Genomic DNA, 12,692 nt, shown 5'->3' on the forward strand with positions numbered 1-12,692 from the left:
GAAGTGTTCTAGAACCCTAAATAAAGTAGGGTTAGAAATATCTAAGTCAGAGGAGCTCGGGGGACATTTTGTGAGGAGACGGAGAGTGAACGGTCGTGTGGCTCCTTGCTGTTGTAGCTCCCGCGTCTCGGCGTAGACCTGCGGTAGGAGAGGCAGTCTCTTCTCTCTCTCCTAACTCTTGTGAGATTTTTTTTTTTTTAATCTTCAGCTACATTTTCAGCTTTGTGAGAAACCTTATCATCAAAGGAGATGGCTAGCAATGTTACCAACAAGACAGATGCACGGCCCATGAATTCCCGTGTTTTCATTGGGAATCTCAATACTCTGGTGGTCAAGAAGTCTGATGTGGAGGCCATATTTTCAAAGTATGGCAAAACTGTGGGTTGCTCTGTGCATAAGGGTTTTGCCTTTGTCAAGTATGTTAATGAAAGAAATGCGCGAGCTGCTGTAGCTGGAAAGGATGGCAGAATGATCGCCGGCCAGGTTTTAGATATTAACCTGGCTGCAGAACCAAAAGTGAACCGAGGAAAAGCAGGTGTGAAACGATCTGTAGCGGAGATGTACGGGTCATTACCAGAACACCCTTCTCCGTCCCCTCTACTCAGTTCCTCATTTGACTTGGACTATGACTTTCAACGGGATTATTATGACAGGATGTACAGTTACCCAGCACGTGTTCCTCCTCCTTCTCCTATTGCTCGGGCTGTGGTGCCTTCCAAACGCCAGCGTGTGTCAGGGAACACCTCACGAAGGGGCAAAAGTGGATTCAATTCGAAGAGTGGACAACGGGGATCTTCTTCCAAGTCTGGAAAGTTGAAAGGTGATGACCTTCAGGCCATTAAAAAGGAGCTGACTCAGATAAAACAAAAAGTGGATTCTCTGCTGGAAAGCCTTGAAAAAATTGAAAAAGAACAAAGCAAACAAGCAGTAGAGATGAAGAATGAAAAGTCTGAAGAAGAGCAGAGCAGTGCCTCTGTGAAGAAAGATGAGACTGATGTGAAGCTGGAGTCTGAGGCAAGTGCAGATGACTCTGCTGAGGAGGGTGACTTGCTGGGTGATGATGATAATGAAGATCGGGGGGATGACCAGCTGGAGTTGAAGGATGATGAAAAAGAGCCTGAGGAGGGAGAAGATGACAGAGACAGCGCCAATGGGGAGGATGACTCTTAAGTACGTAGTGGAGCTTAGACATCTTCCCCCGTTATTCATTTCCCTAGGCGCTTGTGAGAGAACAAAGTAACACCAGATCCTCTCCCCTAGTATCTTCTGCACGTTCTCACTGTTCTCCCTCCTTATCCTTCCTGTGTTCATTAATTCATAATTTCCCTGCGCCTAGTTCCATTTCACTTCCTTTGATGCTCCGTAGTAATTTCGTTAAGTCTTACCCTGTAAGTTTTGTTTTAATTTTGATACCTCTTTGACTTAACAATAAAAAGTTGTATGGTTTTTATCAACTGTCTCAAAAATAATCTCTTGTTATGCAGGGAGTACAGTTCTTCCCATTCATGATTTCAGTAGTTGCTTCCCTAACTGCAGAGGCATCTCATTTACTTGCAACCCCGAGAGCAGCTTTGCATTAGAGGTGTGTGTTTTCCCTCACATGAGTGGGATTGTTACAACACGAATGTAACCATGTATTTTTGTGAATGAGAGTTGACATGTCAAATGCATCTTACAGGAAAATAGTGTAATAGTCTTAATATTTGTTTTCTAAAGTTATACCATGGGTTATTTTTGTGAACAGCCTGATGTTTGGGATCTTTTATCTCAAAAATAAACAATTCCTTATTAAACCAGGGAAAAAAAGAAAAAAAAAAGAAATATCTAAGTCTACAGAAGGGTTCTGTCTTAGTTAGGGTTTCTATTTCTGTGAAGAGAAAACATGATCATGGCAACTCTTATAAAGGACATTTCATTGGGGTTGGTTTACAGTTCAGAGATTTAGTTCCTTATCAACATTGTGGGAAGCATGGCAACATTCAGGCAGACATGGTGCTGGAGAAGGAGCTAAGAGTTCTAAATCTTGATTCAGAGGCTGCAGAGAGATGACTGAGACACTCTGGCCAGAGACCCACTTCCCACAAGGACATATCTACTCCAACAAGGCTATTCTTCCTAATAGTGTCCCTTGCTATGAGCCTATGGGGCCATTTTCTTTCAAACAAGCACAACTCCATGGGTATCACAGGCTTGCAGCCATATTATCAATCCAACTTCAAAAGTCCTCAGATTCTATTACAGTCTCAACCCTGTTTAAAAGTCTAAAGTTCAAAATCTCTTCTGAGATTCATACAATCTCTTAACTGTAATCTTCTGTAAAACCAAAATCAAAAGGCAGATCGTATACTTCCAACATATGTCGGCACAGGACATGCATTATCATTCCAAAAGGTTCATAAGGGAGCATAATGAGGGAATATTGGACCAAGGCCAGAACAAAATCTAGCTGGGCAAACTCTGAGCACTGCATCTCCATCTCTGATGTCAGAGTGTTCTTCATATCTTCAACTCCTTTCAGTTTTGTTGACTGCAACATGCTTCTTTTTCTTCGGCTGTTTCCACTTCCTGTTAGAAACTATACTTGGCTGGTATCCTCTGTCTCTGGCATCTTCAGTATTTTGGTGTCTCTAAGGCAACACAGGCTTCACATTTACATCTTCACACAATGGTCTCTCTGGTCCTCCACACAGAGATAATCCTGACATACACCTGGCCTCAGAGGGAGATTCCATTACCTTTTTTCTATCCATAACTCTAAAGCTTGAATCATGTGGCCTATGTTTCAAGTTCTGTTTCTTGCTGGAACTGGAACATGTTCACCAGCTTTCTGTTTTCAACAGTTTCCTTCATTGCTTAAGCTTGGATGTCCTGAAACTTGATGCAGAACAGGTTGATCTCAAACTCACAGACCTATCTTGCCTGACTCAGAGATCTCTGTCTTTTGAGTGCTGTAATTAAAGACATGTACCATGATGCCTGGACATAAACTGTATTTTAATCTCTTTTCACAGTCTGGTTGGGATCTTGTCCTGAGTTCACCACTTCCTTGATTCCACTTAACATCAGACTTTTCTTTAATCTGTTTATCTCTTTGAACAGGGGATTTAGCTCCATTCCACTTCTAAGTGACCATTTTCTCCTCAAGTTGTACATTTTGTAACTTTCCTTGCTTAGCTTGGTCCTTTTCATCATAGATCTTTATATGATCAACCACTAAGAATCACATGAAAGAATCAATATTAGGCCGTTTTGAGATTTCTTCTGCCAACACCATTAATCCAAAATTCATCAGTTTAGCCTCAGACAAATATTTTGGAAAAGGGCAAAAAGCAGACACATTCTTTGTCAAAATATCACAAGAATAGTCTTTGGGCTACATATTAAAATTCTTCTCCTCTGAAACTTTTTGAGCTGAGTCCCCACAGTTCAAATTACCTTCAGCACTACTATCTTCCATGTTTCTACAAGTATGGCCCATTTAATCCCCACATAAAGTATGCATCTACTTTTCTAATCCAAAGTTTAAAGTCTACACTCCTCCAAACAAACCATGGTTAGGCCTATTACAGTAATACCCCAGTCTCTTAGCAACACAGTTAAGGTTTCTGAAACTGTGATGAGATGCCATGACTATGACCATTATTATAAAGGGAAATATTTAATTAGGGCTGGCTTACAGTTCACAGGTTTAGTCCATTATCATGAATACCAGTGTTTAGGCAGACATGGTACTGAAGAGGATAAGAGTTCTTCATCTTGATCCACAGGTAGCAGAAGTAAGACTAAGATAAACTGGTCAGACTTGAGAGTCTGAGTCCTCATAGCTTGTGCCTTACATCTTCCAACAAGGCCACACTCCTAACATTGCCACTCACTATGAGCCTACAGGGGACATTTGCTTTCAAACCACCACAAGGGTCCACCTTCAACATTCTCCTAGCTTGGCAATGCCTGCCAAGGTACCTAATTATTGATTGAGAACTACGTGTTAGAACTCTGCTAAGTACACTTAGTGTGTACCCTGAGAAGTGTAAGCTACTGTAAGCAATTTAGATAATCAGCAGACTCTGAGAGATTAAGGCTTCTATTGTAGGCCACGTGAAATGTAGAAAACAAAGATGGAAATAATGATCATTTCATATGTCCTAGATTGCACTCAGCAGTGGTATTAATACCTAATGATAAGTGTGTTATGGTCTGCAAATGCTATTTTTATACCATACAAATTTACTAAGAAAAGGATCTTCTCATGGTGAGAAATGAGAAATCCAAGTTTAGGAATTTGAATGTCTTATACAATGTGACTCATTTTATGCATAGCAAATACGCAATTTGATGCTTTGTTCGTTTGTTTTCTGTTAGCAATTGCAATGTAAATATAAGGTTTCCATATGTGACAAGATTCTTTGTTGGTGCATAACAAACCTTGCTGCTCCTTTTAGTTTAATCATAGATGCAAGAATGGTGAAAAAGCAGTACTATGTTCAGAGTTAGACAAACATGTGTCCATTTTAATTGTCAAGTATAACAAAATTTATTCCTCCAGGTCAGGGTATCTCAAGACTATTTCTAACTAAACAGACTTGAGCCAAGGGGTTAATTTCCATTTTGTTTTAAACATAGTTCAACAAATGTCTATATGAGTGGGTTGAGAATCAGTGAAATGCCCTTGGTTTCCTGAAAATGAAGTTTCAAAATAGAGCTATATTAAGAAGCCCAGGGAGTCCCCCTGGCAATTGACTATCAAGTCCAGTTCACCTACATGTTGGGTGTATTATTTTCAACAGATTCAAAGTCAGAATTAAATTTGCCATATATGGCCTAGAGGCACTCATAAAGGTAACTTAATTTACTACTCTAATCTTTCAGGTGAATACATTGAGAGCAACACAGGCAAAATCTCTAGTATCACATAGATTTAAGTGGAAAGAAAGGAAAGAAAGTTCCTTTTGTCAGGATAGGATCATGTGCAACAACATTTCTTTCTATCCTCAGACACTTTCCACTCACTCCAAGAGATCAATGGGTATTGTGCATTCCACAGTGACTCAGATCATCAGTATGTGAAGCAAAGCAAATCTGACCATCGCTCAAGCAAGTGTTATTGTTCTCCCTTTGGTAGGAGTGCTCTGGATGTCCTCTGATATAGTTCAGAGGGAGTCATTTAGTCTATGTACACAGATGTCCTGGCCCCAGCTGCTGCTCCAGTCTGCAGGTCAGGGTCTAGCAAGAGAGAGAGTGGGGATGGAAGGGTAAGAGACGCAAAGAATGGACACAAGACAGAGTCTGTTCAAGTCTCCCTTTATTGAAAGGAAATCTTGGGTATATATAAGCATAAGCAGGGGAATGCAGCTGAAGACACTTTACTACGTGCACCTTGCAGCTGGGGGCATTAAACAGCAAAACAAGATATGGGAGAAAAACAAGATGTTTATCAGAGTATGCTCAGCTGTTGTGGGCTGTTGAAAATAAGTCTCTTGTCAGGGTATATGGCCTGAGATGGCTGCAAAGATGATAGCTGCTTTCTGCTAGGACTTGGCTCCCAACAGGTCCCCCTTTTTAATTTTTTTCAAAAGGGAAGGCTGGGAAAACTTACAGAAACTGTGCCTGCATTAGGTCAGAACAAAGGATGCCAGCCTCCCTTTCCTGTCTTTGGATACTCAACAGCCATTGGTTGAGCTCCTGTCTTAGGATGGTGAAACTTTCCAGTTAGGGGAAAAGGTCTTGAGGTCTTTCTTACCCATTATTGACTATCCAGCTTAGTGAGTAAGTTAGGGGTTAATCTTCATCAGTCTTGATGACAGAGGTTTTTAGAGTCCCCTACTTCCAGCCTGTAATAATGGACCTGTATGAGTTTCATTTTAATAGCATCTATCTGTTGTCATACAAAAGCCATCAGTCTGCTGAACAGCATGAACCTGAGAGACAAGAGACTTAACAATGTCTGAATGGTTGGCATAAAAGCAGCACTCTTTTTTAAGGGTAGCACACAACTCTCTCTGTTGGAAAAGTTAAAAGTCTAAGCCTTGTACTCACAAATTTTGAATAGAAGAAATTATACCAATGAAGTCCTTGAATTTGCATCAGCTTAGTAACAATTATACAGATTTCTACCAATAGATTTTAGCTATGCAATCAATTTTAGCTCTTCCTCCCTGTTCCAATAAAACCATTACTTTTTCCTAGAAAGACAGCCAAATATTAACCACCTCAGTCCCAAAGTCCAGGGAATTGGGGTGCTGACTCTTCATTAACTTCTTCAAGCTGAATATGGGCATTGAGATATTAGAAGAGGGATGAGGGGAAGGGTAAATTGATAAGCCTCTGATGTCTGTCTTAACTGCATCCAGCTGGAAGTACAGGATATCACAGTGGACATGCAGGTGTCAAGAAGATTCATTCACCAAGGCTGTGTATTCTGTAATATACAAACTTCAAAACAAATTTTAGTATCAAGATAATTACTATGCATGATTCTCTGGAATCTAGTCTTCTGGAGACCTACCTCTGTCATGTCTGATCCATGTAATTCTGGGAGATATAACTACTACCTTAATAATCTCTTTGGAAAACACATAGAAAAATCTTTTCTCCCAAATCTGCCTATCCTTGAGCCAGTAACCAAAAAAGCCTTTGCATTGACCTTTTATCCAAAGGAAAAATATAACTACACAACTCAGAATCACACCCATTTTGAAAGTTAAATCAATCTAATACAACTGATTGACACTATATTTCTGTTCAGCTCTCTGTCTAGAGCAACCTTCTATTTATCTACTTATCTGTTTGGCTTTCTTGACTCAGAGCAGCCTGCAATTTACTCCTCGCATTCTTAAAGCCTTTTTCATCTGTTTCTGCTGACTTATTTCTTGCCCCATTTTTGTTACTATGACCTATTGGTCTCAACATGGCAGGTTCCCACAGCGATCACCTTTGTTTCACTTCTGAATTTTCGGCAGACCCTTCTTTCAGTAACGTCCCTCACTGGGTCTCTCGTTCTTGCTGCCTCGCATTGAGTGCCAAGCTCAAGCCAGCTCCATCAGTCAACAGGTTCTCCAGCACAGGAGTGAGGATGCACACTTCCAATTTCCACAATGTCCTTCACTGTATCCCGCTTACTGGAGCTCCAACGTTGAGGCACCACTATGTAATGGCTCATTCTGTCCCACATTTGGGGGCCACTCTGTACTGGCCCGTTCTGCTGCTCTGGTCTGCAGGTCAGGGTCTAGCAAGAGAGAGAGTGGGGATGGAAGGGCAAGAGACGCAAAGAATGGACACAAGACAGAGAGTCTGTTCAAGTCTCCCTTTATTGAAAGGAAATCCTGGGTATATATAAGCATAAGCAGGGGAATGCAGCTGAAGACACTTTACTACGTGCACCTTGCAGCTGGGGGCATTAAACAGCAAAACAAGATATGGGAGAAAAACAAGATGTTTATCAGAGTATGCTCAGCTGTTGTGGGCTGTTGAAAACAAATCTCTTATCAGGGTATATGGCCTGAGATGGCTGCAAAGATGATAGCTGCTTTCTGCTAGGATTTGGCTCCCAACACACAGGCCATTCTGTTTTCTCCATAGACAGTTGGTATCACCTTAGAAACTAAGGAACTCACTTCTGAGGATAAGTCATACATGCAAGCTAATATAGCTAATACTTTGCACTCATGCATTGTCTTACTTAATCCTTCTAATTACTTTCTATGGTATTTCCATCTTCAGACTAGGAAGGAAACAGGCTCACAAAAGTTGGTTAACTTGTTTGCCTCTTTTTTTAGTGCTGGTTTGAATTGGAGCATCAACCATACTAGGCAAACCTTCTACCCCTCTGCCTCTGAAAGTGACATTATTTTCTCATTTAGGAAGTATAAATGGATCAGCAACTTACATTGATTCTAAAGCCACTATTCCAATCATGGTCTGGCTAGAGCAATAGCCAATATTAAACAGTCCAAAGAACAAGTAAAATTCATTTTCCATGGTTGAGATTAAACTGAAGGCAGTGAAACATTTGTCTTTTCTTCATTTTTGTTAAATTAAGGAGCTGATATTAGAGAGAAAAATTATAAAATGAGAACTCCGAGCTGATAAATCAGTGGAAAAAATAGATATTTCAGCTGCCTTTAAATATCTAGAGTCAACATTCTGAGAGCCTAGATTAATAGAGCAAACAGAGAGATGATTACCCTGGTAACAAAATCTGCATTAAGCCTCGCTGGAGGAGAAAATGAAAAGTTTGAACATCTGTTGGGTTCAACCAGAGTTCATGGAGGAAAGAGATTCGTGTGTTCTGACTTTCTTAAAATCAAAGTTCCCAGAGTCAAAACACAACCCGCCATCTAGGAGAGCAGTTGCCCATAAACCCACTAGATCCCAGGGACAACATAGATTGATCCAGAGCATCCATACACATTCTCAGAATCAAATAAATTTGAGTCTTTGTGCTTCTTCCCAGTATTCAATAAACCATGGCCAGAAAAGCCAACACTCTAAAAAACAAATTTAGCCCCTGACTGTAGACTTGCTTTAAATAAGAACTTATTGGCATGAGTTACATTTGATAGGAAAAGCCATCTGCTATTTTCCCCACCCCCAAATGCCATTTTTATCTCAGCAGATGAAAAATTCTGTCAGTTTTCTTTTTTCTTTTATGCAGCAGAACAATATAATCTACCACCACAAGGTCACTGTTCTCCTCGAAACTCTTTTCTATCCCAGTCTCCCCGTTCTGCCAGCCTGTGGTAGTCTTGGTCTATTTTATACTCCTAATAAAACTGCCTCTATAGCCCACATTTCAGAGACATAGTGGAGCTCTTTATTTTTGTTCATGGATGATTATTTTCCTAACCCTAAGTCTATTGTTCAACCCATGGTGCCACAATTGAAGTCTCCACAGTGCTTGAAGTAAAGAGTGTTGAGTCTGAATGAAACAGCAGTCAATGTGTACATCACACTGATATAGTCTAGGGATTTTGAACTGTACTACTGAGGTGTCTTGATCTGGTTCATTTTCTCTGCCAATTAAATAATTGAAAGTCAGGAAAAATCTGGAGCAGAGAAATCTGAGGCAATAAAGAAGAATCAGCAGTTGAAGAAAGGTGTTTATTGGGGGTGATGCTGTTATACAGAGAAAAACAGGACTCAGGAAGGTGAAAAATCCAGTCTTTTCTCCAGGTCTGGGGGCTTTTAAGTCTCGGAAGCATCTTCCTCTTCCAATGTAGGGTTGATCAATTTGAAGAAAGCTGGAATGGTTTACTGGCCCAGAACTCTTGAGTACATATCCTGACCAGGCTTTAACTAGGCTGGTCCATCAGCACAGGTCCTGTGGATGTGAGACAAAATCCTACAAAGCCTTCTTTACAAGATACTACCCTTTTGTCTCAAGAGAAGGGTGAGGAAGAAGGTGACTATCTCGAAAATTCACAACATTTATTTCTGACCCTTGCCCCCCTCCCTAAAATGAGAGTCTGTCTAATACTTAGTGTCTCATTTTCTACTCTGAGAGTTCACCCTAATTGCTGTCAGGGGCTTGGATGTACTAACTTCTTTTAACAGCTTCTAGCTGGAAAGGGGTCTTTGATTGAGGGACAGCAGTAAGAGTGCCTCAGAGGAGGGTCTATCTAAGGGGCCACATTAAACCTTAATCAATGAGAATGATCCAGAACATATGACAGCTCTTCAGAGATGGTGCATGTCTTTGGAGCTTATCATGAGTAAGGTAGCATCTCTAATGTATGCAAATTGAGATTATTAGAAATGCTGCAATTCCTTCTGAAATAAGTTGAGGCAGTTTTGCCTTTATTAGATGAAGAGAATAATCAACCCAAACCATCCAAAGAAGGCTTTGTTGTAGGCATCAATGAGATTGATAATTTCTCTACCAACACTGTTTACCTTAAGATGTACACTATGGAAGAGGCCATTTTTCTGGCTTAAGGGATCCAGGAGACTTTCTATGATCAGTGTCAGTTTAGATGTCAGCCATTGACTTTCATCAAGCATTAAGAGACAAGGTTAATGAGGAAACTTCTTTGACATTATGGTTAACATAAGCATTGTTTAATAAAGTGAGGCAAACTTTTATAGATGGTTGGATTGCATCAAAAAATTCTTTACAAGAATTCTGCAGAAGATCTGTTGACAATATCTTACCAGCAAGAGACAACTCTGCTCATCTACTAGCTATAATGTTCAACAGCAGTGGACAATATTGTCCAAATCTGAGTGGAAATCCTGGTTCCATTTGTTTAGGCCACAACTAAACATCAGCAAGTTTGACAACAGGGTATTTGACAGCCTCTTTTAATCAGATAATGTGATTAGTTAGGACACTGTATATCATATTACAGCTGTAAAAAGTACTCTTTTAGAGACAATATTATCAGGAAGAAACTTATTACTGAGAAACAACTGTCAAAGGACATGTCATATGGTTAAAGTTTAATGTCAAAGATATGTTAAAGAAACATATATATTGACCACTCTATTCCAGGACTTACTTTTCTTGTGGATGTTTAAGATCATATAGGTGGAAAAAATTACTTTTTTATTTTAAAATTTACATACTTATTTATGTTGTGTGACTCTGTGTGTGTGCGTGCCTGTGTACATGCATGCCATGATGTACAGGCAGAGGTCACTGAATTGCTTTTGGATATCGGTTCTCTCCCACCATCATGCAGGTCCTTGAGACTGAGTGCAGTTAATCCACTGAACCATTTTCCTGGCCCAAAACCTTTTTCACAATTAGGAAATTTTGGATATATAGGGAGACTGTGAGCTTATGATGCCTTGTAGCTTACTTTAGTTTAGTAGTCTTACATGCCAGCCATCACGTTTAAAGAATTCTCATTTAAACATTCAATTCTTTCCTTCTTTCTTTCCTTCTTTCTTTCCTCCTTTCTTTCTTTCTTTCTTTCTTTCTTTCTTACCTTTTCTTTCCTTTTTTTCTATTTCATAAGAAGAAAAAAATGAAGTCACTTACTTAAGGTCATAGACTTCTGATTTCAAAAGCAACTCTTGTTTTTCCCATTGAAATTATATATATAGGGGCTGGAGAGATGGCTCAGCGGTTAAGAGCACTGACTGCTCTTCCAGAGGTCCTGAGTTCAAATCCCAGCAACCACATGGTGGCTCACAACCATCCGTGATGGGATTGGATGGATGCTCTCTTCTGGTGTGTCTGAAGACAGCTACAGTGTACTCATAAATAAAATAAATAATAAATAAATAAAAAAGAAATTATATATATACATATATATATATATATATATATATGTATATATATATATAATTTGTCCATTCCATTCAATAAAACTTTACAGTTTGCAAGGACAGCTTCCCTAAGTTATTACTTGATTTTTTCCTATTATATCCTTTATATTTCTTCCAGTTCAGTGCTCATACCTATAGTTAACAGTAGATGTGGGAGTGGACAAAGAAGCAACTCACAGTTTGGGGAATATTGTGAATTACGATGTCTCTTTATGTCACAATTCCTGTGTATATCTGCTCTGCAAAATCTTGCTTGTGAAACATGCCATATGTTCATATGTCCACATCTTGGTTAACACAGTAACAGTGAGGATGATTCTCAGGATTAGACCTTTAAAGTTTCAAATGGAAAGTTAAACACACCAGAATTACTCATAAAAATTCTTTAAAAATTTTTATCGTTGCCTTTCCTTTCAGCAGCGCGCAGCAGCAAGATGGCAGTACAGATTTTCAAGAAGACGAAGTTTGTAGCTGATGGCATCTTCAAAGCTGAACTAAATGAGTTTCTCACTCGGGAGCTGGCTGAAGATAGCTACTCTGGAGTTGAAGTCCGAGTTACACCGACCAGAACAGAAATCATTATTTTAGCCACCAGAAAATAGAATGTTCTCGGGGAGAAGGGTCGTCGGATCAGAGAGTTGATTGCAGTTGTCCAGAAGCGGTTTGACTTCCATGAAGGCAGCGTAGAGCTTTATGCAGGGAAAGTGGCCACAAGAGGCCTGTGTGCCATTGCCCAGGCAGAGTCTCTGCGTTATAAACTCCTAGGAGGACTTGTGGTTCGAAGGGCCTGCTATGTTGTGCTTCGGTTCATTATGGAGAGCGGGATCAAGGGCTGCGAGGCTGTGGTATCTGAGAAGCTCCGAAGGCACAGGGTCAAGTCCATGAAGTTTGTGGATGGTCTGATGATTCACAGTGGAGACCCTGTTAAACTACTATGTTGACACTGCTGTGAGCCACGTGCTCCTCAGACAGGGTATGCTGGGCGTCAAAGTGAAGATCATGCTGCCCTGGGACCCAAGTGATAAGATTGGTCCCAAAAAGCCTCTGCCTGATCATGTGAGCATTGTGGAACCTAAAGATGAAATCTTGCCCATGACCCACATCTCAGAACAGAAGGGTGGGAAGCCAGAGCCACCTGCCATGCTCCAGCCAGTGCCTACAGTGTAACAGGGTCGTGGCAGCTGCATCTGCAGGCTGGATGTTATCTTGTAAAGACATTTAATAAAATCTTGAACAAAGACACAGGCCTGACTGGATTGTGTTTAGTGTTCAACTGAGTTATGTTGGCCTATGGAGCAATGCTTCTTCTGTTGGTTTAAGCTGGAGGGCTTGAGCAGAACAGACCAGAGAAGTCATGGGTCCATGAAGTTGGTGGCTACAGGGCAGCCTCTTGACCCTGTATTGAACAATTGAGGATTAGA

General features: G+C 40.4%; 1 protein-coding gene and 1 pseudogene across 1 annotated transcript; both read left to right on the forward strand.

Annotated features, from left to right (window-relative positions):
• Positions 1 to 249: 249 nt before the first annotated feature.
• LOC114637466 (heterogeneous nuclear ribonucleoprotein C-like) lies at positions 250 to 1,170 on the forward strand. The gene is made up of 2 exons (XM_028785674.1): positions 250 to 566; positions 606 to 1,170. Exons 1-2 carry the CDS (start codon positions 250 to 252, stop codon positions 1,168 to 1,170), a joined length of 882 nt encoding a protein of 293 aa, XP_028641507.1.
• Positions 1,171 to 11,705: 10,535 nt separating this feature from the next.
• LOC114637462 lies at positions 11,706 to 12,438 on the forward strand (annotated as a pseudogene).
• The last annotated feature ends 254 nt before the right edge of the window (positions 12,439 to 12,692 follow it).

The sequence above is a fragment of the Grammomys surdaster genome, unplaced genomic scaffold, assembly GCF_004785775.1.
Source record: "Grammomys surdaster isolate TR1022 unplaced genomic scaffold, NIH_TR_1.0 125311, whole genome shotgun sequence".
NCBI lineage: Eukaryota > Metazoa > Chordata > Mammalia > Rodentia > Muridae > Grammomys > Grammomys surdaster.